The sequence below is a fragment of the Arvicanthis niloticus genome, chromosome 10 (genome assembly GCF_011762505.2).
Source record: "Arvicanthis niloticus isolate mArvNil1 chromosome 10, mArvNil1.pat.X, whole genome shotgun sequence".
NCBI classification, from domain to species: domain Eukaryota; kingdom Metazoa; phylum Chordata; class Mammalia; order Rodentia; family Muridae; genus Arvicanthis; species Arvicanthis niloticus.
Window position 1 is genome coordinate 56,159,923 of NC_047667.1, and position 27,572 is coordinate 56,187,494.

Here is a 27,572-nt window from a genome sequence, read left to right on the forward strand (position 1 = left end):
TCATAACATGAGAGAGCTCCTGGCTCAACATTTCATTTACCCCTGTGATTACCTATTTATATCCCAGGAAGCCAGCATGATCTATAAATAGAGGATAATAAAACCTTATTGTAAAGCTTCATAAATGTAAATTAATACTCGTTATGTGTGCTCCATCAATGATCAACTATCCAGTTAGAACTATGCAAATCTGATCCAAAGCTACAGTAAAACTCTTAGGACAGGTTAGTTACTATGGTGGTCCCTGTCTACCTGTTCCCCTGCCCTTTCACTCCACAGTCCCCCAACCCACTGCAGTTCTGTTCTCCCATCTCTCACCAACAAGCTCACAGCTGTAGCAACCAAGATTTACAGTTGATTGAGAGAGAGAGAGAGAGAGAGAGAGAGAGAGAGAGAGAGAAAGACTATGTGTGTTTCTGTGTGTGCATGTGTCTGTGTGTTTGTGTGTGTTTGTGTGTCTGTGTATATCTGTGTGTATGTCTCTGTGTGTGTGTGACTCTGCATGTCTCCGTGTGTGTTTGTGGGGGGGGGGGGTCTGTGTATGTCTGTGTCTGTGTGTGTGTGTGTGTGTGTGTGTGTGTGTGTGTGCATGTGTTCACATTAGTAGATGACTTTGGGTGTCTTCCTCTATCACTCTCTACATCAGTGTTTGAGACAGGATGCTCACCGAACTTGGAGCTCACTGACTGTACAAAACTAGCCAGCCACAAGTCCTGGGGAATCCTCCTTTCTCTAACTCCTGCTTGCCCGGTGCTGAGATGACAGGATGCTCCTGTGGTCCTGAGGACTAAACCCAAGCCCTTCTCATGCTTGCTCAGCACACACTTTACCAAGTGAGCCATCTCCCCTGCCCTCAGAATTTATGGTAAATGTTAAGTACAGTGACACTGGACATTTGGACTAGGTGTCCCCAGCTCAGCCTGGAGAGCATAGCAGCAGAGAACAAAGGAGAGAGAAGAGAAGCTGGGTTTTGCCTATATGCTGACAAAAGCTGTACACTTAAACCAGTCCCTAGGATGAAAGAAAGGGGGAGGGGCTAAGGTCTTCTTTTCTCTGATGTCACACAGGGTGGAGAAAAATCTAGAACAACTGCTGTCCTTCTGTCCTTGAAGCACACACACACACACACACACACACACGCACACACACACATACACACAGCTCCTTCATATTCTCAACTACAAACTTGGGTGCTTACATCACAATTTTTAAGTATCTTTATATTATAACTGTGTAGGAGTCTAATTTGGGATCTTAGCATGTGGGTTACAGGTAATTCTGTGCATAACTGACCAATATGCATGTTTCTTTTGTAAAATTTATTTTTATTTGATATGTATGCCTGGCTTGCCTGCATGTCTGAACATCACATATGTTGCCTGCAGAGGCCCAAAGTAGGTGTCAGATACCCTGGACTTCTAACTACAGATGATTAAGAGCAATCAGTGCTCTTAGCCAAAGAGTCCCTCTCCAGACCCCTCGAAGAGTATTTTCAAGACAAGCTTCAAAAGGAAACATCCTTTTTCTGGTACTTGGACTTAGGCTGAGATGAAACCATTTTTGCTCTCCCCCCAATTCCTACCAACCTGGTACACAGCATGGGGAGACCTCCTGGGGCCGCACACCTTTCTGCACTTCTCACAACACATGTGGTCTCCTCGAATTAGTGGACAGTCAAATGAGACAGGCATGTGCTTTCCTCTGACATGGGGCAAAACACTGGGACAAGAGCAATGGCAGCATCTCACCCTTTGCACTTCACAGTCCCAGTGGGACTTAAAAAAGATCCCGTGTGCAAAGATGCATGTGGGTTATAAAAGGGAGTTGGATGGGGGACAAGAAAGGGAAGATGCTCATTCCATTAAGCCATTTACTGTTATTGTTCAATACAAGTTATCGATTATACATATTGATTATATCTATAATACAAGTTATATCCCACAGTTATTTAACATTGGTATACATTTCCTTAAGTCAGAATCTGGCATCTACTAGAAGATGCTATACTTTCCATTTTCTCATTCCTTCTTATTTTATTACTTTTTAATCTCCATTTTCTCTTGCTATCTAAGAGTAGAGTTCGTCTGCCCTTTGGTTTAAAAGCTGGTGGTGGTCATGTGGCTTCTCTGCTCAAAATAAATCATGATTGCTATTGTGATCTTCCTAGGCAATGACAGACACCGCTTCTCATGATGGATTGAATAGGAATGGCCCCCCCACAGGCCATATATTTGGATGGCTGGTTATTAGGGAATGGTGCTACTTGAGAGGAATTAAAAGATGTCACCTTGTTGGACTAGGTGTAGCCTTGTTGGAGGAAGTGTGTCACTGAGGGTGAACGAACGTTGGGGTTTTAAAAGTTCAAGCCAGGCCCAGATTCTCTCTCTTCCTGCTGCCTGGAGATCTGGATATAGAATTCTCTGTTACTTCTCTCTTCCTAATGCTTTTGGGTCCAGATGTTGAACTCTCAGCTACCACGTCTGCCTGCAAGTTGTGTTGCTTCCTGCCATAAGGATAATGGAATAAACCTCTGAAACTGTAACCCTGACCCAATTAAATGCTTTCTTTGATAAAAAAAAAAAAAAACTATCATGGTCATGGTGTCTCTTCACAGCAATAGAATGCTGACTAAGGCTCTCCTTTTGATAAAACAACTCAACTGTTCTTTCAAATACCTAGGTGCCAGGTAAACTCATTGTGGTCCCTGGATTCTGAGAGCTGTAAGAAAGAACTAACTCAAAAAAGTAAGCATTCTATGCCACATTTTTTTCTGTGAAATAAAATTAGTAACAGCACCTTACTACTCCATTACATTCTGACAATTATAGAAGATGATCCACTAATGTGCTTCCAAGAGTCTGTCATATCCGCACAGTAATTATGGAGAACATCCGATTGCTTTGCTCTAAAGGCAGTATTTTTAAAAGGAAGAAGACAGGAAGCTGAATAGCACCAATGGCCCACAGGCCTCTTGGCTGACCTGTAGCATGTGCTGACAGCAGGCAAGCCACACTTGAAACCAGCAAGCATCCTCCAGGAAGTAACTTGTACAATCACTGTCTCCATGACATGTGATCATAATCTGAGTCCCCCCATATCTCAAACCACTGCCACCCCCAACTTCTCTGAGATGACACTTATCTACCTCCCCTCCTCTTGGTAGAAGCTGGGTCTCCGTTCCTTCTCCTTTTCCTTCTCCTGCCCAGCAGCTCCAATTACAACAGTGAAAGTGCAGCTGCTTACAGAAGGGTGGAACTTGGCTTCTCTCCCAAGATAAACAATTAGGCAAGCATTAACTTCTCTTTAATGGGCAAAGCAACATTGAGCAGATGGAAGCCCGGACTCGGGTCACTCTGCAGAGAGCCCAAGCTGTGATAGGGTTGCCGTCTTCAAAATACTATCTCCAAATTGAAACTTAATTGGCCACTAATGGAATTTACCTAATTAAAAATACTTGTAATTAAGCATGAAGAAGAAAAGAAGACTGATTTTGGTCCTGGAAGAAGGAGAACAACATTAAACATAGTCATTAAGCCCACACTTAAGAATATATTCAATGCTTGAGTTGTGCAGGGCATATGCCCATCACAGAAGGAAGCCTACTACAGTGCCCCACCCAAGTCTTCAGGCTTTTCATCCTCCATCCAGAAACTTCAATGAGAGAACTAACTCCATAGTGTCTACTGAGGTCCTGAGAAACACACACACACACACACACACACACACACACACACACACACACAGCTGGGAGTGGTAAGGTAACAGACTCAGCAGTCAACAGTAGATTCAAGGCTTTATAGTTATCCTGCCTCACCATTGCCCAGATACTTGGAAGAATGAAATAAGATTGGCTAATGAAAGCACATTAGGGCCCAAAGGTGCAGGTGAATACACCTAACTTTATCCTCTTGGATGTAGCAATGGCACCTTGAATCCAAACATCACAATATAACTCCTGTCCTTAATATGAGCCTAAAACACAAGCTCAGTTGTTACATAGTGTAGTAGACTGGTTACCAATGCAAGCCTTGGGGCCAGAATGCATGAGCCATAGTTTGACCATGCTTTTTATGAACCATGTGATCTTTGAGCAAATTGCCTCTCTATCGGTCAGTTTTTCCACCTGTGAAATGGAGAGAATAATAGTCCTATAGGTTTGGATTGATGTATAAAGTGCTTTTGAACAGGGACTAATAAGTATTCATGGTAGCTATTACTGCTCATTTGACAAGATTGACAAGTCTTTCTCAAGAACCTCCTTTGCCTGAGATCTGTGTGCTTAGTGGCACTTATAATCAAATCATCCATAGATACTCTCTCAATACAAGCAAGGAGCCAACATGCTAATGTCATCCAGGGGGTGGGGTCTCCAGTCTGCAAAATCCTTTGTGAGTTTGGCAGGAAAGTGAACCACTGCTGGGTATTTGAAAGCCTGTCTCACATAAGACCTTGCTTGTCCCCTCTCTTTTGTCACTTCCAAGATCCACAGAGTCTTAGCTTTCTTCACATCATCTGTCTCCTCGGACCGAGGACTTCATCTGCCTGGAGTGGCTGAGCCACTGTGCCATCTCTTTTGCCTGCTTGGTCCTGATATGGATGAGTAGAAAGTGATGCTACTGTGTGTCCAAGCTGGGGCAGAACAGCAGCCAGACAGGTACACACAGGCTGGAAGCACCAAAGAGACTTGATGGGGACTATGGGAGGTGGCTCATGGGAGACAAGAAGTGGCTCTGGCCATGTCCCTACACAGAGGCTGTGATCCTTTAGTGTCCTTGCTCACCAGTGTAGGGAGCACAGCACCATGAGAGGAGCAATTGGTCTTCCTGACCTGTGGTTAGGGTCTATGTTTTCACTCTACACTGAGTTAACACATTAGGCACTGAGCTTTGACACTGTCTCAGGACCTCTTTGCCCTTGGCAACATGCATTACTTTGTTTCTACCACTGAGGTGTGGTCAGCTATGACAATCTCCATATGCCTGGGTCTTCCTATCTATCTGCAACAGCCTCAGAATAGAAACAAAGAAATCTGAAATCACAGGCAGTCTATGTGGCTTTAGAGTGTTAAAATTCTGAAAAGGGATGACAGGATTCCATCAAGTCAGGGTCCTGTTGTGATTCCTTTTTTTATTAAATATTTTCTTTATTTATATTTCAAATGTTATCCCTTTTCCCGGTTCTCCTCCCCTTTGGAAACCCCCTACCCATCCCCATCCCCTTGCTTCTGTGAGGGTATTCCTTCACCCACCCACCTGCTCCTGCCTCCATGCCCTGGCATTCCCCTACACTGGGGCATCGAGTAATAGCAAATAGATCTGAAAGCCACAGACAATCTTTTTTCTTCTACATCTGGAACCCATTAGCCCACAGGCTGCTTGGGGCAGCTTTGATAAAGGGAATGCCAAGAAAATCAGGCTAAGATTCTTACTAATTCAATCAGCTGCATAAGCCTTGGAAAAATCTTGAGCAGTAGAATCATTTTCTAAGCAGAAAATAAACATAATTAAGACCAACTTTCAGGTCATTTCTTTGGCCTTAATGTCTAGTGAGCAACTTCGGTACCATGGTCATATTCTGGAAAACAAATAAGACTCAAGCTATTATCTTATTGATTTTCCAGAGCTCCTTAAATGTGTTTAGAGCCTTGTTGACTGGAAGACTTCTCTACCTAAATATGTCCGTGAACCATCAGCCATCCTAAGCAGACAGGACAGATGAAGGGCTTTCTAAAAAAACAGTGTTCTTTCCTAAACACACCATGATTCAACAGGATGGTCTCATCCTGTTTATTTTCTACCAGTTTCTTCTGAGAGGCAAGCTCATCATGCCTGGATTTTGTGTGTGTGTGTGTGTGTGTGTGTGTGTGTGTGTGTGTGTGTGTGTTGCCTTGCTAAATGTGGAGCCAGATACAGAGGGAAGGCAACAGTTCCAGCTGAAGTGATGATGTGTCAGCCCCTGAGATAGCAGAGGTCAGGTCAACCATCCCTCTAGCAGAACTGGACTTCGTGTGTGAATTTGGTCATGAAACCCTCAGGCATCTCAGGAAACATCCAGACTTATAGGTCCCTTTGCTTACTCATCAGGGGCTTCCTGTGGCCTCTGGTATCAGTACGGCCTGCAGACCCATCCTTCTTAGCTGGATGAGGACAAGAATGTGCAGACATGCTTGTCAAAACTAACTCCCAGAGAACAGGGAACAGAGGACTTAGCCGCCCCCCTTATGGCTTCCTTTTCTACTCTATCTCCCTGCAGGAGAGGCAATGACAAAGTTAAACAAAGCATTGACATTGACAGCCCAGCCCCCACCTCAACAACACCACCCTATGACTCCCTCTCCCTCATTATCAGAGACCACAGCACTGGTCACAGCAGTTGGCCTGGCCCCTGGCCGTGCTACCATTTGCTTCCAAAAAGTCTCTTGGCTTGAATTCCTCTCTGACCCATCAGAGAAAATGCACAGACTGACCCTCACTAATCCCAGGCTAGATTATACTTATCATTGCCCTTTGATTATAGAACAGACAGCATTCATCTGACCTAGTCTATTTGGAAGTAATACCAAAATAGAAGCCCAAAGGAGCAAGATCCAAATAAAGTGGGGCCCTTCTCCCCACATATGTCAGGCACCAAGTGTTTTGTTGGGCCCTGATGGCTACCTATCTTCAGCAAACTCTTGAACAAAGAAAATATCTGACCATAAGACCTCCCAAGAAAGACATGTCAGGATTTTTGACTACATGGGACATGAGGCTGAGAAAAACACAAGCCTGTTTTTTTTATTGTTTGTTTATTTTATTTCATTTTCCCTCAACACAAATGCACCCTCGTCATCTAAGGAAAAATAGACGATGGAAAGCCACAAACACCAACCTAGGTTGCCACTGCTTGGTGGCTCTCTGGTCTTCAGGGGAAAGTGTTCTACAAGCCAGGAAACTCAATTCTTAAATTCTGGAGTGCACTGCTCCTTTAAGGAGCATGCATATCTGATACTATCCCCACAGATACAAAGCAGGTAAGTATAATCATTTTTGTGTAAAAGAGGTTCAATACTAAGAAGGCCAGAAGATAAGGCCAGAGAGCTTTTACATTATTCTGATAACTGAAATGTTTTTCCATTATGGGAGCATTTTGCTATGGAGAGTTGTTTCACAGACCTCGGAGCATGGCCTCATATTATAGACGTATCATACAGACACTGGCTAGAAGTGTGTATACATTTCTAGGTCCACTTTGTGGCATTCTCTTCTAATTAGTACCAGACATAATCTGGGAATTGAGAATTATGAAAAACATCCCAGGTAATTTTAAAAAAACATTTTTTAATTTATTTCTTTGTGGGGGAATATTGGGGACAATTTGAGGGGGTTGTTTCTCTCCTTTTACCATGCGAGTCCCCAGGAGCAAATTCAAGTCTTCATGCTCAGTGGCAGGTGCCTTTACCAGATCCGACATCCCACTGGCTGATCCAGTTTTTGTTTTGTTTTTATGAGAAAGGGTCTCACATAGCTCAGGCTAGCCCCCAACTCACTATGTAGTTAGTCAAGATGACCCTGAAGTCCATATCCTCCTACCCATTCCCTCAGAATGCTGGGATGACAAACATGCACCACCATGCCTGGCTCTCCTCTGAGACTTCAACCACCCAGCTCGGTTATTCATTGATTCCCACACAAGTCTCCAGCCACTCTCTGTATCTGCCATTTGCAGCCATCTCAGTGTTTAGTCTCCTGACTTTCAAAAGAGCTGACAAGATTTTGATAGAAAGACAGCGCTACAGCTAAGGCCTGGGTTAAACAGCAGTTCTTGCTGAGTCTATGGGAAATGTAGGCTCAGAAGCAGCAAATAATTTACCATGCATGAGCTACTTAGTATTTAAAAATAAAACTATCTTCCTCGGAAACTGGAAAGGTGGCTTAGTGGTTAAAAGCCCTTTCTGCTCTTTGAGAGGACCTGGGTTCAGTTCCCAGAACCCACATCAGGTGGCTCCCAAAAGCCTGTAACTGCAGCTCCAGGGGATCCAACACTGTCTGGCCACACAGGCACCTGCACACATGTGTACACAGACTCATGGACATACATCTATTAAATAAACATGTGAAAATATCCTATTGAACCATGTCAATAAATAGTAGTAAGTGCTACTAATTTTTAACCATTTGTTTTAAAGTGATGCCTGGAATAAAATGTGAAAATATTTTATTTGATTCAATAAATTTCCCACTAGCATTCAATTCTTCTCCTAATTCTCTCTCTTGTGTTTTCGAGAGCCAAACTTTCTCAGCAATTTAACATAAACTTCTAGGTGACTCAGTCTCAAAATAATTCTACCGTGCCTCTTCCCAACCATACACAGTGCCTTATTTTGATCAGAGACAATCCTAGAGTCTCTGAGTTTAAGAAAAGGTATACTATTTTATTTTCTTTTTTTTTTCCATTTTTTATTGGATATTTTATTTACACTTCAGATGCCATCCCCTTTCCCCATCCCCCCCCCTTAGAAAACCCCTATCCCATGCCCCCTTTTCCTTTTTGCACTTATACATTTTTTTTAAAATGTTAATCACAGGCTTTATAGGTTTGGTATTGCTCAATCAGAGGTGTAACCCACTACCCAACCTAGATATATCAACTATCTTTGACTGGTGGAGATACATGAACATCTGCCTCCCTGTCTCCCCCCTCTTTCTCTCTCTCATCACCTAGCTTCTCCTCTCCTTCTTCTCCTCCTCTTCTTACTCCTTCTCTTCCTCTCAGTACTCCTCCCACCTTAGCTCCTCCTACATATCACCCTATTAAAATGAAACTTTTCTCTCAAAATATAATTAGAGCATAATTATGCCAATTTGTACCAGTGAGGTACAAGATAGTCCTAATACCCAGTCCATCATTTTGTTAACTAACCAGAACCTCTGTCATCTATCCTAACTAAAACATTTAGTTCTGAACCTGGCTTTTTCCTTGGCTTTAGGATGAATGTCAGCTGACGACCATCCACTCAAATCTTTTCTCTCAAGGTAAATAGCCAGGATTGGCTATGAGGCTATAAGTTTTCAACCCCGTCAGAAATCCAGAATGACTGAGTTAACTATAATTGTGGGAAGCACAAAGCATAGCTTCTAAAACTTAGCCAATTTCAATGCAGCAACGGAATGAAAAACTTTGAGAGATGCCAGGCCTTGGCATGAGGTAAGGGTGAAGGACTGAGGCAGGTATGCAGATGTGTTCAACAAGGAGTAAGTAGAGGACTAGCCTTGGGTTTAGATGGGATGCCTAGTGGGAGAAGAGAAAAGCAGACAGAATAAAATCCTCAAAATTCCAGGAAACAGTGCTCCAATTATCAGAAACAAGAGCCCGGAGTCTCAGCATCCCCCAAAGAAGAGAGAATTGCGGTGCATAGGTAGATGCATAGACACATGGAACAACGAACTTGGGAACTTAGCACTGAGCCAACTCTGAGGGGCGAACAGAGCCAGCCATCAGTCTGTGTCTGCAATGAAGTGCCTGTCATGTTCAGTCTGTTCTAAGCTAGACTTGGATCCTGGTAGGATAAGGAAGGACACAGAGATCAAACTGCAGGGTCTAAGCTGACCTAGTATAGGAATGGAGTGTTGTAAACTGTTGTTGTTGGTTTGTATAATAATCACAGGCTCAAACCTCTTCCTGGTTCTAATAGCTTATAATTCTCTACTGCTGACCCAGTGTGTGCTACAGTCGGCTTTCACATGCTCAGGAGAGAACCTCACATAGTAGCTGAGGGTAAACTAGAACACACGCACACGCACACTCACACGCACACGCACACGCACACGCACGCGCGCACACACACACACACACAGGAATGATTGAGCTGAAAACCTGAATTTTGATCTTCATCTTCCTTTAACTGTTTATGATTGAATCATTTTAAGTTATGGCCCCTAAGAGAAGAGGCAAACAGGAGAGAAGAGCAACTCCTGTAAGTAAATCTCTAGCCTTGAAGTCAGAAGTTCTCCATAGTAGATATTTTATTGAATATATGTGTGTGTTCATACATACATATATATATATATACATATATGTGTGTATACACATATCTATACATATATTATATACATATATGTGTATACACACATATACACATATATGTGTGTATACACATATGTGTATACACACATATGTATTCGTATATACATATGTGTGTATACACACACAAACACATATGGAAAGAGATAGGAAGACAGACAGAGGTTTAATCTCCACGTGTGAGAACACAGAGGATGCTGCCTATCTGTAAAGTCTGTAGGCGATCTGATATGGTTTCATAAATATTTTCAAGACCATCATACAAATGGGAAGTAACCCTGATCTTTTGAACTATTGGTAGGGACAAAAGGGCAAAGCTGCAACTACTAGGCTCGTCAGCAGACTCCAAGAAGAATCTCACGCAGCAAAGATCAAAGTGAAGACTGCATGATGTTTCCGTGAGGAAGGTCTGGTTTCTGCTATCACAGGAAGAGAAGCAGAGGGAGCCTCATGTCTGGTTTGAGCTTTGGTCTCTGTGTTTGGGATCTGGGGAGGTTGGGGGACAGTGGGGCTGAGCACCAGGAGAGAAGCACCCCAGATGCTTGAGGAGTGTGCTATAAACAGTCCCTTAAGTCCCTTCCATCAGCACGTCCCCCAAAGGGACATTTCCAGCACTCCATCCAGCTACGTGCTTCTCTGCATTCTCAGCCAGATGTAAGCTGGCCAAGGGGTGGCCATCTGGACTCAGAGAGCCCATTAGAGCCATAACAGGCAGCGGAGTCTGGTTATAAACACCAGCCTTTCTCAAGCCAGCTGTCTCACGCTTTGCAATTACACACTTGGGAGGCATCTGGTTTGGGACAGGAGACATCTCTCCCATGGGCTTCAGAGAAGAGAAGCCTGGGGGTATATGACCCAGGCAGCATGAGGCTTCTGGCAGAAGGCTAGCAGGCTCTTTCATCCCTCACCCTGCTCTTCAATCTTCGCATGCCTACCTGTAAGGAGTGTGTGCCTGCACGTACATGGTTTTGGAATCATTTTCTCAGGACTCCTGTAGACAAAGGGGCTTTCATTAAAACAGGGATAAGTGAGAGATTTGAGAACATCTGGGACTGTCAAGTATAAAGCCATTTGGACTAGTAATAGTCACATCTGTAAGCAGCCCAGGCCTTAGACAGAAAAATAGAAGGAGACTAACTGGGGGCACTTGTCTGTGAGCAAACACACCTGTGTTCTCCCCTTCTGTAGATGGTCAAAATGAGGCAAGAAACAGGTTGAAAGTAACACATGAATGAAAATCCCACCTCACTGTTCGCATGAAGCCCAGGATCAAAGTTGTTCCTCAACAACTATCCAGATTCTTCTCTTGCTTCTGTCACGTCTCTGCCTATGACTCTCATTAAAAGCTCGCTGTTTCTTGGTTATTGATTAGACGTTTATCCTCTTCCCTTATCTTTAAGCTGCTGGAGGAGTAAGATTGCAGAGGGTTGATTCTTGCCACCTCCACGGCAAAGTAGGTGTTATGGAGCAGGTCTTTGACAATGAAGTGGATCAAATTGATTGGAAATGGGTGGGTAACTGTGCATTGGGCAAGTTGCTAACAGCTTTGCTTGGGTTGTGAAGAGGGTTCCTTACATTTAAACACACGCATGCACTGTCTCCTAAGTCTGCCTCTAAGACCCATGAAAAACAATTGCTAAGCTGAACTAGAGGCTGAAGGCTTAAGTATAGAAAGTGAACTAAGAGGAGAAGTGGGGGTGAGAATGACTCTTCCTGTGCAGAGCTTGAGAGGTAGAAGAGACAGCTGTCCTCAGGGAGGCCAGAAGCACAAAAGAAGGGACTACTGGGTCACCTGGGCCTTTGGGAAGGTAGGCTTATATCCAAATAAAGAGAGAACATGCCCCCCAGATGTCTAAACCCTGAGGCGTTCCTTAAAATGAGAAACCGAATTACCACAAACAAGTGAAGTGGATTACACAGTTGCTGGGTGAACCCAATTCCAAACTGCAAAAACTGACAAAGCCTCAGTCTACAGCCAAGGGCACAGGCATAGAGAGCCATCTAGAGGGAGGCAGGGACCCATCCCCAAGGAAGCTATGCTGGGAGACAGAAAGGATGGCTACATTCTCCCAACTACTGAAGTGGGGGCTGTCCCAGAATTTGTTGCCTGCCTGTGGATCCGCTTTCCCCTAACTGGGCCGCCTTGTCTGGCCTCAGTGAGAGAGGATGCTCCTAGTCCCGTAACGACAGTGCTGAGGATGGTGGGGTGCTCAGGGGGAGCTCCCCCTTCTCAAAGGAGAGGGGGAGGGGGAGTAGGGGCATGAGCTGGAAGGGGGGAAATCTGGGAGAAGAGGACTGGCATTGGGATGGAAAGTTAATTAATTAATTAATCAAAAAATCCTCAAGAAGTAATGTTTCCTATACCAATAACAGCTTCCTGGAGACAATTAATTTCTTTCTATTAGACAGGAAGGAATGAAGGAAGAAAGGAAGAGAGGGAGGGAGGGAGGAGGGAGGGAGGGAGGGAGGGAAGACAGAAAGTCTTCAGTTGCATTAAGCACCTCAGGCTGAAGTAGATAAATAGTATAACAGCAGTCTGCAGGAGGTTTGTTTGTTTTTCATTCTTCTGGTGTTTTTTGTTTTGTTTTGTTTTGTTTTGTTTTGTTTTTGTTTTTTGGCATTTGGGGTTTTTTTTAAAGGTCTCATTTTTATTTTATGAGCGTCACTCAAAATGAGCTCTGGAGTTTAGAAGGAAGAATTGACATGAGTTTTCAGGCAGGACCCTCTAGAAATAAAATTTTTAAAAATTGACACTAAAAAATATTTATTTTATTTTCTACTCTGACAAAAGAAAATTGATCCTCAACACATAATTCTGTGCTTTGCCAAGTGTGATTGCATGGGCTTATATTCCATCAGGTGGGACACTGAAGAAGGAACATTACAAGTTTGTTTGTAATATTTCTGTGTTTGTTACAAGTCTCTATCTCAAAAAACAATCGACAGCACGGACAAAAAGAGCAGGGAGTTTAAATGCTTCCAGACCTCTAGCACGGAAAAATTATGCTTCCATGTAAGAGGTCTTGAAGCATGCAACCCCAACTCTGTAAAACAGTATATTATGCTTTCAGAAGAAATAAATCATCAACGTAAAGGGGGATGGAAAGGGCTACTTTGTTAGGCCAGAGAGGGTATCTTTTCTGTTCTAACTCCTTCTAAGGCTCTCTGGTCCAGGAGTTTCTGACCGATTTCAATTTCCTGAAATTCTGTCTTCTCTCAGCTAAGTGAGTACGTGGTTTTGGGGCGCCACCCAGTGCCAGAGTCAGGAACTACTACAAATTTTCACAAGGCGGAAATGAAAGGAATCCAACTGAAAAATTCAGCCTAATATGAGGCTTGGTTACTTTTGTAGCCCGTGCTCTAAATTCCAATACAAGTTCAAAGTTCAACAGTTCTGAATTGAATGATTTTAAACTCTGTCGAAAAGCACAACAGAATCTGCGGGCAGGGTCTCAGCAGCTTCCATATGGCAAACTCAACCTAATACAAGCCGCCCAAAGGGTCTGGCTTTAAAAAGTAGAAGCCCTTCATTCCCCAAGGATACTACTCTTTACAATTCCCTTACTGTATTTAGAGAACTCTGACATCTCAGGCAGAAGCAGAAGCTCCGGTGCACCTTTGACCGAAGGAAGGAGAAAGGGAATCGATGGCTTTAGGCTTAGGGATTGTGCTGGGGTAGACTAGGATGGAGGTAGACAACAGCAGGCATTTTTACTTCAATGCACATTTCCTATTATTTCCCCTTAATTCACCTTCAATACCTGTGGAGGCTAATGTAACTTTTCCTTAAAATGTCTACAATTCTATGTGTAAATCAATATCCCTGACGTCATTTCTATAAAGTCCGTTTTATTTCTTGACTTTAATTACCAATGGCACCGTCATTGGCTGAAATGGCACTGCTAATTCCAGAATAAACACCAGTTAGGGTCAAGACATTTATTTCTAAGCATCCTTCCTTGTTCACAGGAGCTTTGAAAGAGATAAATAAACTTGTAATACCTTCATTGTTCCACTTGCTGTGTTCCTGTTTGAGCTCCAGTTTTGTGTTTGTTTTGTTTTTTGAGACAGGGCTTCTCTGTGTAGCGTTGGCTGTCCTAAAACTAGCTCTGTAAACCAGGCTAGGCTAGAACTCACAGAGATCCACCTGTCTCTGCCTCCCAAGATTAAAAGTGTGTGGCCTGTGGTGGCCACCACAGCCACCACCACTGGAGGCTGATCTTCACTTCCTAAAAGCAAAAGTCATTTGCACCTCTCTCATCACTGTCTCCCCAGTGCAGTGCAATGCTCAAGGTCCATATGTAGCATCAACTCAGTAAGGATGATAGCTGTGTATGAAAAGGGTTTCTGATTGTAGCAGAGACAGTTCCTCAATGGATGTTCCAGAGAGGGAATGGAATCCTTCCTTGGCTCTGGTACTTAAACATGAACAGTTAGGGGCTCAGTGATTAAGAGAGATTACTTCCAGAAGATCCAGGTTCAGTCCCCAGCACCATCACCAGACAGTTGGCAACCACCTGGAACACCAGCTCCAGGGAATCCAACACCCTCTGGCCACCATAGGTACCTACACACATGCGCACATACCCACAAACAGACACACATACATACTCATAATTTAAAATAAAAATATTTAATCTTTTAAAAGAATGAACAGTTAGGAAAAGAAGCGATCAATCTTGACAAGGCACTCGGGTTTTCCAAACAGCAATGTCTTCCCTAATGCAGATTTCAGCCTCCTAGCTTAGCCCCTTTATACTGTGTTCCACACACCTCCACAGACATGGGAGCTTACAAACAATAAAATCTTTTTTCTCATCGAGCTGGAGGTTGAGATCAAAGTATGGGCAGATTTGGTGCCAGATAGGTGTGGACCCACTTCCTGGTCCACAAACAGCCTTCTCTTTGTTGTGTTCTCACTTGACAGAAGGGATGAGAGAGCTCTCTGGATCTGCTATAGCAGAGCTCTAATCCCACTAGTAAACGTTCTGCCCTACTGACTGTATAATGGAGAACGCAAGCTGAGCACTATGGTGCAGCCATCTTTACAGCCTGACCTACAGGTCATGTGGTCATGTGACTAACTGCTTCCTGCTCCCGTCGCCTTGACTTCCTTGGCGCAATGGGCTGTGTACCGCAAACTGTGCGCCAAAGTAAGCCCTTTCTCTCTTAAGTTGCTTTTAGCTGTAGTACTTTATTACAACAGCAGAAAAATGAGGCGAGGTTGTTTAGAAATAGAGTCTTTGTGAGTGTAACCTGATCAAGATGACTGCACAAGGCAGTGGCTAATCCAACATGGCTGGGGATTTTAAAAGGTAAGGAGAGACAGAAAATCAGGCACAGGAGGGAGAAGGGTATGAAAAGTTCCCAGTAGAGCTTAGAACTGTGCTCCCACAAGCCAGCCTCTAACCCAGAGGTTCTCAAACTTCCAAATGCTGCAACTCTTAAGTTCTTCACGTTGCAATGATCCCACCCTAACAATAAAGTTATTTCATTGTACTTCATAACTGTAAATTTTGCTACTATGCAGGCTATCTGATACCTTCTTTGGGGGTTCAGGACCCACAGGTTCTGGACCCACAGATTCAGGACCCACAGTTTGAGACCAGTGTTCTAGAGCTACCAAAAACAGGAAAAGATGGGTGTGATTCTCTTGAAAGCCTGCAGGTGGCAGACCCTCTACTGCGTCTGGGTCCACCACAAAAAAAAAAAAAAAAAAAAAAAAAAAAAAAAAAAAAAAAATCACTGTTTCAAACTAGCCAGTTGGAGTAACTTATTATGGCAGCCACCGAAAATTCATACAGTTTCTTCTCAGAACGTAGACCAGGGGAAAAGAGTGGCTGCTTAGCTTTGTAGGTTAAGGTGGGTATTACAGGACTGTGTCACTATGGAGATGCCACGTTATCTAAAGTTACTCATTAAACTCATGAAGAGATTAGGAGTTTGTTAGTTTAATAAATGTGTGTACTTTGTCTCCAATAAGGGTGGCCACTGCTGTTATCTGATCACTATGTGACTACAGATGGAAAGTCATTACCAGAAACGGAGACCTGCCTGGTGGCTTTCCTGGCATAGCCATCCCCAAAACAGAAACAAGGTATCTTGATCCCTTGCTGCATCCTGGCAGAAAGCAGCTGGTTCCCCAAACTCAGCAAGGTTTCAGGTTCCACCAGGAGAGAACCTGGGCTGTGGATCCAAGATGAGCAAATTGAGGGCATATGAAATTTAGGAAATGAACCAACCTGTAGCCAGCCAGTGTGAGCTGATTCACAAGGAGCCTATGAGAATCTAAGCAACCATGGTCTCCTAAGTTTAAAATATTTATTGGTATTTGGCATTATTTTAAAAGAACACTTATCCTTCCAGTTTCATTTACAGAAGCACTGGTGGAGTTTTTTTTGTTTGGTTTGTTTTGTATTTAATAGAAAATGCAAAAGTTGTTGCATAAGTTTCCAGTGGAATTTATTTAAGTTGCTTTTTTCTCATATGTCATTCAGCAAACATTTATTGAACTCTTATCATGAATGAGTCACTCTGCTCCTTGAAGAAAAATAAATAAATCCCTTTCTTAAAAGAGTTGGCAACAACAGTGGATCAAGTGGATGAATAGTTGAAGGTACTGGATTCTTGTGTTTTAATTGGTTTTTAATTGTTGAAAGACTTAGTGTAGATATTAATGTCAAATGTGTTCTGTGCTTCAGACGTATAAATTGTAGCACAGAGAAAAGACTCTGGGTATCCTCTCTGGAAAACGAGGCCACTTGTCTGTCCCCTAGAGACACTCCCCTCCTCTAACAGGAACCAAAGGCTAACATAGCCAGAATAGTCAGAAAAGGAAGTAAGCTAGCCCGTGCTATAACCAAGAGTGCTGGGGTCCACATGGTCTTAGGAAAATGCAAATATTTCAGGGGAAAAATAAGGCAGAAGTCTCTCCTGAAAAAAAAATGTGTCTTTCTCTCACTTTTTTTTTTCCAGACTGGTACCCAAAAGCCAAATGAGGCTACTTTGTAAATTTCTTTACAAGAATATTTATGTAAATGCACTTTTGCTTCACTTCAAATATAATCTTTAAAAGTAGCATACTCTGACCATTTAGCCACCTTATATGTTAGTGCTGCCATGTGATTTTAGACTTTGCATTTCCGTTTTTAAGAGTGTTTGTGGTGAGCAGCATTTATTTAACTATAGTCTGTTACATATTGAAGTGATGAACAGACAATGAATCTTAGCAATCTAATTATTATATGCATATATTAATCTGTGTGGCAGAAATTTTTGGTTCTCTCCTAATACAAAACCCCATTCCCTAAATTAATGAAATCAAATTAATGAAATCGATACATCATTGTGGGGAGGGGGACATACATTGCTCAGACTCTCTTGCAGCTCGATGTGACCAAATGACTATAAACTGTATACAAATATCTTGTATCTTGGGAAGCTTCTAACAATATCAGAATATTCTGTATTACCTCAGTAGCCATCATTTATCTGAATTAAAAAAAATAAAACCTCACATAATCTTACTACTTTCATTTGAATTTACATTTGTAACCATTTTTGTTTCATGTACTGTTGCCTCATGTTTTTAACTCAAACTGGCAGCTGTTGATTGTTCAGCAAAACAATTACTCATTTGCATGAATAATAACAGATATTTGAACTTAAATTTCCATCCTATCATGTACACTGTTTTCCCTGTCTCTCCATCTCAGATTCATTGCTTTGTGGGTGTGTTTTGATTCTTTCACCAATACTTTTTCTTGAACTTAATCTTTTTAGCTGTCATCCAAGAAATTACAGTATTAATCACAATTTATAAAAGTAAAGTGTTAATGAGCATCCTTAGGTTTCTCTTGGAAAGTAAAAATAAAAGCTGGAAAACATTCCTGATCTATTTTTTAAACCTCTGTGGTTTGTTACAATGTATTAGATGTTTCATTTTCCCAAGTCCCAGCTTTATTAAAACAGTCTTCATTTTCACACATCAATACATGTGATACTCTCTGCACTCACCATCTCTCTGTACGCCAACCTTACACCGAGGAACTTTTTTTCTGCCTCAAACACATCTGTAGGTATATGTATTTCTCAACCTTGCTCTAGCCCACCACCCACCAGAGGTAGTGGGGAAGAAAGGTTATAGGATACCAGGGAACTGGACCTGCTTAGAAATAGTTCTTTAGGGCAATTCAAATCTTCATTGTTCTCAGTTCAGTCCTGTAGCAAAAACCAAACATGAATCAGCAGCTGCAGTCCATTCCACTCGGTAGACACCACACATGAATCAACAACTACAGTTCAATCCAGAAGAAGGTTTGCCAACCAGCCCGAGGCTGCGGAAGCAGCAAGAAGTCACAGGAACCTCACGAGAAGTTCTTTGGCGAGTTTCTCTCTATGACATCACCACATGCAAAGCTCAACAACATAATGTAAGGTGAACCAATACATGGGTGTGGTCAGTGAAGGCTAGGGAGGCAGAACAAGGCAAACCAATGTTGGAGCTCCTACTGTCTGTGGAGTCATATTTATAGTCCTTCTAAACATCATGCATGTTTTCATGTGCTTGCTACAGCAAAACATTCTTTCACCTGTGTTTGCTTCAGCAAAACATTCGTTCACATGTCTGCTTTAGCAAAGCATTCTTTCACCTGTGTGCCCCAGCAGAGAGCATCATTTGACATAACTGACTTTTCAAAGAAACCAGAAGTTTCCACTTCACACATCCATGTAGAGGTTAATTTAGCAAAGACATAATATTTTTCTTCCTTTTTAGTCTTGTCTGAAACTGTCTTTGCTACCCATGTGTAGAATTTGTGCACATATTCCAGTTTCAACAATTATCAATATTTTACAACTTTTGTGTCATTTAGTCTTGTGCACAAGTCACTCATATACTTGTTTTAGTATTTTTTAATGGAAGGTTTTAGAATACATAAAAAAGGTTGTGTCGTTTAATGTGTATGTCCAGTTGTGAAGGACCATATTGGCATGACCACCAAGGTGTAAGGTGGGAATCTCTACCCTCACAGTTCAGACATTGTAAGTAGATTACATCATGGCACAGATGACATCATAAATAAGACAGGTGCCCTTGAGAGAAATGCCCTAGTGAACTGTCTTGTTCTTCTCACTATAGGGGACACCATATGGCCATCTGTAAACTAGGACTCTACATCTGCCAGCACCTTCAAATGTAAGTTTACAGACATCCACAACACACACACACACACACACACACACACACGCTCACGTCCACATGTTGTAATAATTATTTTAAAACGTCTGCTTGTCAAGCCAACTATCTAAGCTGTGGCAGCTCTGCCTAGCTCAGCCACCATGTTCTGTGGCCAGAGGTCATGTGCACGCTGCAGCTAGAAACAGCCAGCCAGAAACACCAGCCCTGCTACCCATGAGACACCAGCATGGGAGATGGCTCTGCCAATCTTCCACGATGTCTCCACAAGGCTGGGCATTACCCAGACCATTCCGCCATCCATGCAGGCCCGGCAGGAAAATGAGACTCTAATGCTTAAAGATTAATCAAAGGCTTTATATGTTTAGTAATGCTTAATAACAATATGCCCATACAAAGAGAGTTATTTCCCAATTAGCTAACCTAAATATAAGTTGTTACCCAGGACTGCTCTCTATACCTGCGTGGCTCTCCATCCTCCTACATCTCTGCTCTCTAGCTCCTCCTCTTCCTTTTCCTCTTCCTCTCCTTACTCCTCCAACCTTAGCTCCTTCTACATCCACATACTGTTTGGTTGTTAGTATAAGCAGCTTCAGTATCATTTTTTAAGCTTGTAATATATAGCTATTGATTTGTCAAGAGAATCAGATAGTTCTCTAGGATAATCTATGTATTTTAATAGGCCTTCTCATATTGGTTATAAATTTCTTTATAAGTCTCTGAATGGCAGTCAGAACCCAAGGTTAGCATAAATTCAATGTAAGAGTTCTTTATGCAAGTACATTTCTCAGCCCTTGTCTTAATGACACAATTAATCAGTGGGTTCAGGTGGTGTCAGCTGAAGCTTCCCTATGAATCTTCCCCTGAAGCTCTCACTTAAGGCTAGAGCCATTGTCTAGGCCGCTTACCTCCTGTAGGTTTCCTCCTTTCAGGCTTGCATCTGTACCTGTGAGCTAAGTCCCCTCACCAACTCTTTAACTTAAAAATACAGTTCATGAGAGAACACATGGCAGATGCTCAGACCGTGAACTGTTGCCTACGCAGTCTAAATGTAGCCAGCCTGTGGTGGCTTTCCACAATGATGCTGAGTCTCTGGAATACTGAGGATCGTTTATGATTTAATAGTGTTTGTGTGTGAGAGCACACAGATGCCACAGTGTGTGTGTGGAGGTCAGAGAACAGCTTGTAGAATTTGGTTTTCTCCTTCCACCATGTGAGTCACAGGGATTGAGCCCATGTCTTCAGGCCTGGTGGCAGGTACCTTTACCTACTGAGCCATCTCACAGCCCACCCACCGTCACCCCCAGGTATATTTTAAAACTCAATTTTTTGGATATATAATCTACATTCATTTTAAAGAGGTTGATAAACAAATGCATCCATATAGACACAACCATAAGCCCAACACAGAACATTCCCTGTGCTACCCCAACCTCTTGCTCTTTAAAGTGAACCCACATGCCCCATCTCAACGACAAACAGCTATAAATCAACTTTAACCACTTTAAGTTCACAGTTGCTGGTACTTTCATGTTTGACATCACAAGGCGTGGAGTCTTTTGTATGGAAATTTTCCTTTAGCATAATCCCTCAGAGATTAATAATCTGCATTGCTGCATGTATCAGTATCGCTCTTTCACTGAGAAGTAATTTTGATGAATAGATGTACTGTTGTTGTTATTGTTATTATCATTATTATTATCATTGTTATTATTATTCATGTCCAAGCATTTAGATATTTCACTCTTACATCAACAGGGCAGGGTCAAACAAAGGTTCTACAGGTGTGCAGCTTTCTCCATCTCTCTCTTTCATGTGTGTCTGTGTGTGTCTGTGTGTGTGTATGTGTGTCTGGGTATCTGTGTCCATGTGTGTATGTCTGTATGTGTGTACTTATGTGTCTGTGTGTGTCTGTGAATGTGGCTATGTTTGTGTGTGTCTGAGTATCTGTGTCCATGTGTGTGTGAGTGTCTGTGTGTGTCTGTGTGTGTGTGTGTCTGTATGTGTGTACTTGTATGTCTGTGTGTGTCTGTGAGTGTGTCTGTGTTTGTGTGTGTCTGGGTATCTGTGTCCATGTGTGTGTCTGTGTGCATGCATTTACTTCTGCTCCGATAGTCTGTCAGTGCTAGCCACCACCACAGCTCACTGAACCTCCACTCTCCATCCAGCTCAGAGCCTGCTGGGCTCTGTTGAGCTTGCTTTCCTCAAGTTATTTCTTATCTCACAGGGCTCACACTTGCCCCGCCTATTTCCAATCTATGAAAACAGTTCTTTTGTGTACATTTGGTTGACTTTCTGGTTATCAGAAGCAGCAATCCTTCTTGTACCAAGCAAAGCTCCCTGAATCTTTTTTTGCAGTTATGTGGGGTTTCTTTTTATAATCAACTTTACTAAGATAAAATTTATATGCATTAAGATCCAGAGTTTAGGCATACAGGTCGTTGGCTTTGACAAATGTATGCAAATGTAATCAACACCCTTCTTTCCCCAGAACCTCCCTCTTCCATTTACATAATCAGTCTTCATCTGCACCTCTCTATCCTAGAAGCCACGGAGCTGGTTTTTTTGCTACAGATTAATTGTGCCTGTTTTAATATTTCACATATATCACCTCTCCATCTTGGAAGCCACCAAGCCGGTCTTGGTTGCTATGGATTAATGTTATACTTTTCCAGATATTGGGAGCCAGTTTCTCTTTTGTATCTAGCTCCTTTCACCACCAGGGTGTCTGTGGGATCCATTCATGGGTTTCATATATCGCATTTCCTTTATTACTAAGCAGTATCCTCTTAGGAGAATAAATCACAACTTGCTTCCCAATTCACTTACCCACTGGCCAGACAGTTTGTTTCCAGTTGAAGACTGCTATGTAAAGCTGCCATGAGCATGCCTAGGCAGGTCTTCAATGAGCCTCTTTTCTCTCTTCTCCCTTGAGATGTGGCCAGAGCTTGCATGTTGCTGTCTGTAAGAAGCCTCAGCCCGATTTAAAGATCCAGTCTCATCTGCAGGTCAGACCTTCTTGCCTTGTACTCTAGGGATGTGGGGAAAGGGACGGAGAGTGATGGCCTGTCATTCTTCTTCTCCTATTGGTGGAGTACAGTGGGAATGTGAACATGCATGTGTACACGTGTGTATGGGGGGGGGTATACGTGTTCATGCACATGTGTGTAGTGGCCAGAGATAGGAATGAGGTACCGCCTTCAGCAACTTTTCTCCTTGACTCCTCATATGGAGTCAGTGTCTCCAAGTCCCTCTCAAGAGGACCAGACAGCCATGGTACATGCCACACTAAGGGCCCTTCGTTAGTTCTGCAAACTCCTCCCCATCTGTACTTTTTCTAGATGATGGCACACCAATTGTACGAGAAGTGCCACAATGTCCTCAGCTCCAGGGACAACAAAGCTCTATTGCTATGCACTTCACCAGGTCTCCAGATGGGGAATGGAGTGTCAGTTTCCCTTATGTGGCACCCCACTTTCTGTAGTAATTGTCTTGGAGGCTGCACCCTCTTTGTTTAAATCCTGGAGATGAAGAACTTGTGCATGGGAGAAGCTCTGGAAGGCATCCTTCTCTACTTAGTAGAACAATGACTCAGTTCTTTCTCTCATCTCCCGAGTAATCTCTTTAGAATAGTTTGTTTGCTGGGTGGTGACTGTGAGTAGTAGTGACTGCTTAGCTGCCTTTCATAAACTCCCAGGGGATTACTGGGCCCCAGTGTGGAAAGCTGTCTTTAGACTGTGGAATATTACTGCTTCTTTTCAGTAGGATCCCCAAGAAAACAGTAAGAGTCCCAACTAGTATCTTCTATGACCAATAGTTCAGCTCTACCCTGTGCTGCAGCTATCCAAACATGAAGACAAAAGCCGACTCAGAAATGTATATCACTTCATCTCGAGCTATGTCCAGTCCTTTGAAAATTTAAATGCACTTTGAAATGCACCAGATGAAGCTGGAAGACTAGAAACAGGGTGGAGTGCAGTAATAGAATAAGCAAATTCAATGCCCGTCTGTGCAAATGTGCTGGGTCACCAATAGGAGGACAGGGTGCTTTCTTTTGGTTTCCAAGAAGCCAGGAACGGGGTGGGAGATTGGGTGGGGGTGGGGGGGAGGTAGAAGAGAAGCAGGGGGAGGTGGAAAAAAAGAGATTGGTTACAAACAGTGAGGGCCTCTTTGCTTTCATTCTTGGCTCCCATGGACACGACCTAGGAGCACCAGGCCTCCGGGGAGGGCTGGACGTTGGCAGGCTTCCTTTACTCTCAAAACAGGTTAGAGATGTGATCTCTTCGAGAGGGACTGGTACCCATGGCTCGAGGAGGCAACATTCCTAACCAGGGGAAGCAAGAGGAAAAGACGGAGCTTTCAAATGTAGTCAACCTTCTCCTAGCAGCCCCCTTCAAAAGTCTCCCCCCCTTTACACAGGCTCACACATTTAATGAAGAAAACAAGTCCAGCTGCCTGCCGCAGCCAAAGAAACAAAGATTCTCCTGGTGAGAAGCAGGGTTTGCAGGTAAGTGCTACCACCACCGTGCTCTTGGGTGAAGCTGTAAGCTGTACTCTAGAATCTAAATCAAGCTGACTTGAATTAGGCTCTTAAATTAGAGCTGCCTTGTGTCCCGCATTATCGCCCCTCACCCAACCCACTTTTTTGACATTTCAACTCTTTTTTTTTAACTTATTCACTTTACATTCCACTCACTGACTCTCTCCCTCTCACCCCTTTCCACAATCCTTCCTCCCCTCCCCACTTCCCCTCTGAGTGGGTAACCCTCCCCCGACCCCTATCCTCCTACCCTGGCACTCCAAATCTCTGTGAGGCTGGGCACTTCCTTTCCCACTGAGGCCAGACAAGACAGCCCAGCTAGAAGAGCGTATCCCACAGACAGGCACTCTTGGGAGAGTCCCCACTCCAGTTGTTTGGGACCCACATAAAGACCAAGCTGCACATCTCTTACATCTGTGCAGAGGCCTAGGTCCAGCCTGGTTATGTTCTTTGGTTGGCGGTTCAGTCTCTGAGAGCCCCAAGGATCCAGGTTAGTTGATTCTGTTAGTCTTCCTATGGAGTTCTTACCACCTTAGGGGCTGTAATCCTTCCTCCTATTCTTCCAGAAGAGTCCCCAGTTTGGCTGTGGGTTAATGCCCTTCTTTCATTCTAATGTTTTACTAAGTTATTACCACAATGCCTTAGAGAGAGCAAGTGACCTCTATCCTGCAGGTAGCCCTGAGGTAAGTACTGGCAGGGACTCACTTTAGGTCTTAAACTTAACATATCAAAGATGTGTCCCTTCCTGGGAGTGTTGTTGGGCTTAGGAAGGTAGAAGTGTGGGTTTGGATGTGGGGACTTCATCTGACTAGGCAGTTTAAAATTTAATAAAATTAGATTTCAAACTAATCGGTGACCAATGACCAGAGGCAGCCATGCTGGCCTTGGTCTTTTAGATTATCTGTGGTACCTGGAAGACACTTTCTTTACTGTCTCCAACACATGAGGAAGATGGACAGAAACATGGTGAGGGGACCTCTGTATAAGCAGTTCGACTTGGAGAGAAAGAGTGCCAGGCAAGCTGAAGCCAGACTCAGCCTTAGACTGCAGAGGCTGGAGGTCGTCTGTCTCTATCACATGAAGTCACTCGCCAGGGAGAAGAGGCAGCTTCAGAAAGAACTGCAGCGCCTGCAGCAAGGTAAGGCCCCACGAGGGGCAATATGCCTCCACTTCCGGTCCTAAGGAGCAATTTACAGGGGGAGTGTCCTGGATTTTGTTTGGTGGTGGTAGTTTGATAGGCATTTGGTTGTTATTCTTAGCTGGGATTTCTGGTTTGGGTTTGGGGGGGGGGGGGGACAGTTGGCCTAGTGCTCAGGTTTGAGTCCAGGGCCTTTTTCATGTTTAGCAAGCAATCTACCACTAAACAACACCCCCAGCCCTAACCACTGTAACTTTAAGTGATTCCCATTCAAACACAAACCAATGCAAGATTTTCCATTCCAAATGACTCAGTCTTAAATGCCTTGAAAACTAATAGAGTCAGTGTGTTCTCTTCAGCTGTGACAACAGGGACCCAGAACATAACCTGGAAAAATTTGAAATTCACTGAATCCTGGCCTCAGGCAGTTGCAAACCCTTGCCATGGGTAAAAGGCAGGCACACACCTGTAGTAAACAGACAAAATGTTCACGCCCAGTTATTTTCTTTTTTAAACGTTTGCACCTGCCAAGTAAAACATTAGAACAAACCCCACCAGGCCTGAGGAAGTTGCAACATCTGATCTTGGTGTCTAAATCCTCTCTGACATGTTCTAGGCAAACAGTCAGACCTGTGGAACCTTGCTGTTTCTGTCTACCATCTTAGAGTATTGCAACATGTGAAAGGAATCAGTACATCCTCATGCACCAGCACTCTGAAAGTCCAGACTCCAGCTTCCATTTTCCTCTCCTATTATACTCCTTTTCTAGGGCTTCGCAGTAAAGTTCCAAAACCACACAGCTCCATCCATGTACCTTCCTTGTGCCAACATCTGAAGCACAAAAGTCAAAATGGGCATGTGAACAGGGTTGGTTTCCTTGGTTGTGAGGCAGGAGCAGGCTTTTTCTTTAATGTGTAGGCGACAGGTCCCTTCATCCTGCCCAATCTGTGTGTCTGCTCAAATTGCTGTTGTCATAAGGACCCCATCACAATGGCCAGGACCCACCATAATGTCCTCATATTCCTTTGATCATCTCTACAAAAAGCCTATTTGTAAGCCATGTCATAATTGCAAACTAAGGACTAGGACCCCAACAAATGAAATTTTACATAATTCAGTCCACATTAACTTATTTTAAACCTTATTTTATTTATGTGCATATGTGTCTGTGTGGATGTCTGAGTGACTGTATGAGCACATGGGTGTGCAAATACTGACAGAGACCAAAAGAGGTCTTGGAGCATCTTGGATCCAGACTCTTGATCCTCATGATTGAGCATCGAGGGCTCTTCAAGCCTATTGTTTGTTAATTATTTCTTAGTGGATATCATCAATAAAAGGTTATCTTCTTATGTGGGACATGAAATTCAGAAGAGATCGAAAGGTGTTGTCACCGTCTCACCACAAACAAGACAAAGGCACGAAGTCCCGGAGCCTAAAATTAGGTAAGGATGTGATTAAGTGTTTGGGCATGATGCTGAATCCCACTTCCCAACCAATCTCTCTAAAACATCCCCTTCCATCTGAGAACATTCTTCCCACTCCTTCCTGGACATGTACACTCCTGCCCCTCACCCTCCATCCCTTCTCACCTACTTTACCACCTCAACTGAAACCACACTGAAAGGAACCACAGTCTAATAACCAGAAAGGTGGAAGCAGGAGCCTCCTAATTTTTCAAAGTCATTTATTTCTTCCTTTTATCTCCCCCCTCCAACTCCCCAGGATACTGAAAACCAGTATTACACAAGAAGTTAAAACTAAGATTCAGGTGCCCTCTTCACATGACCCTGCCCTTAAAGATGCCCTGAGAAACCAAGAGCGCCTATCATCTCAAGGTGAGAGAACCAGCTACTTCAAGGAAGGGAACTCACCAGCCCGGGAGGGAAAGCCCGCAAATCCACTGAAGGACATGGACCCCAGCAAGGATGTCTCTGTCTCACGTCACAACCAAGAGGTGTCCATCAACAAGACAGAAGACATCCGCGTGTCCAGCCCAGATGGTGAGAGAAGATCAGCATCTACTAATGAGACTAGATCCAAAAATGCCAATAAGAAGCCACACGGGGATGCTGATGTACAAAATCTCCCCAGCTCCATGGACTATACAGGAAGCCTCAAAGATGAATGCACAAAGCCAACCTTCCTAGAGCTGTTCGCAAAGGCCAAAAATGCCCACTATCTCCGCCACAGGGTGACCCCTGAGTCTGAGAGATTACTTAGCATCGGGGAGATATTTGGACACAGAGACTACTCACTACCCAGAGCAGGGGAAAAGCTGTGAAAATGGTGCCAAGTCCCTTCCTCTCTGGCTGTGTAATGACGCCTGACCAGAAGATAATCTGTAATCACTATGGAAATGTGACCCATCAAATAGCTGCCATAGCAATGCACAGAAATAAACAGAAATGCATGACAAACTTTCTTTTGCAACCTCAGGGCCCCTGCTCTCTAGATGGTCTTTCTCTTAATAAACAAGGCTACTATGAAAGAGAAGGAGAGGGAAAATATTATGAAAATATTTTAAGTTGCGAACCTAGGTTTATTTTGAAGAAGAAAGTCTTGTTTGTCCGAAGGTCTGTCCTGTATAGGAGATGCTTATACTGCCACCTGCTGGCCAAATGGCATAGCTGTTT

The 27,572-nt window shown here is 43.3% G+C and overlaps 1 protein-coding gene across 16 annotated transcripts; it reads left to right on the plus strand.

Annotated features, from left to right (window-relative positions):
• Positions 1–15,128: 15,128 nt before the first annotated feature.
• Ccdc190 (coiled-coil domain containing 190) lies at positions 15,129–27,356 on the plus strand. 16 transcript variants are annotated; one of them, XM_076941551.1, is made up of 9 exons: positions 15,129–15,215; positions 16,046–16,159; positions 16,560–16,678; positions 19,202–19,258; positions 22,194–22,266; positions 23,678–23,765; positions 24,666–24,936; positions 26,258–26,381; positions 26,662–27,356. In XM_076941551.1, exons 6-9 carry the CDS (start codon positions 23,691–23,693, stop codon positions 27,218–27,220), a joined length of 1,029 nt encoding a protein of 342 aa, XP_076797666.1. In that variant the 5' UTR covers positions 15,129–15,215; positions 16,046–16,159; positions 16,560–16,678; positions 19,202–19,258; positions 22,194–22,266; positions 23,678–23,690; the 3' UTR covers positions 27,221–27,356. The 16 variants fall into 16 exon arrangements, with proteins under 16 accessions (XP_076797666.1, XP_076797665.1, XP_076797675.1 ...); XM_076941550.1 differs by having other exon boundaries at positions 15,195–15,377; XM_076941560.1 differs by having other exon boundaries at positions 15,195–15,377; positions 24,746–24,936.
• Positions 27,357–27,572: the final 216 nt, after the last annotated feature.

Coding starts and splice junctions, on each gene's coding strand:
- Ccdc190 (XM_076941551.1), top strand. CDS start 23,691: ATGAAGAAAACAAGTCCAGCTGCCTGCCGCAGCCAAAGAAACAAAGAT. Junction 23,766..24,665: donor GTGAGAAGCAGGGTTTGCAG/GTAAGTGCTACC, acceptor ACCAATGACCAG/AGGCAGCCATGCTGGCCTTG. Junction 24,937..26,257: donor ACTGCAGCGCCTGCAGCAAG/GTAAGGCCCCAC, acceptor ATTATTTCTTAG/TGGATATCATCAATAAAAGG.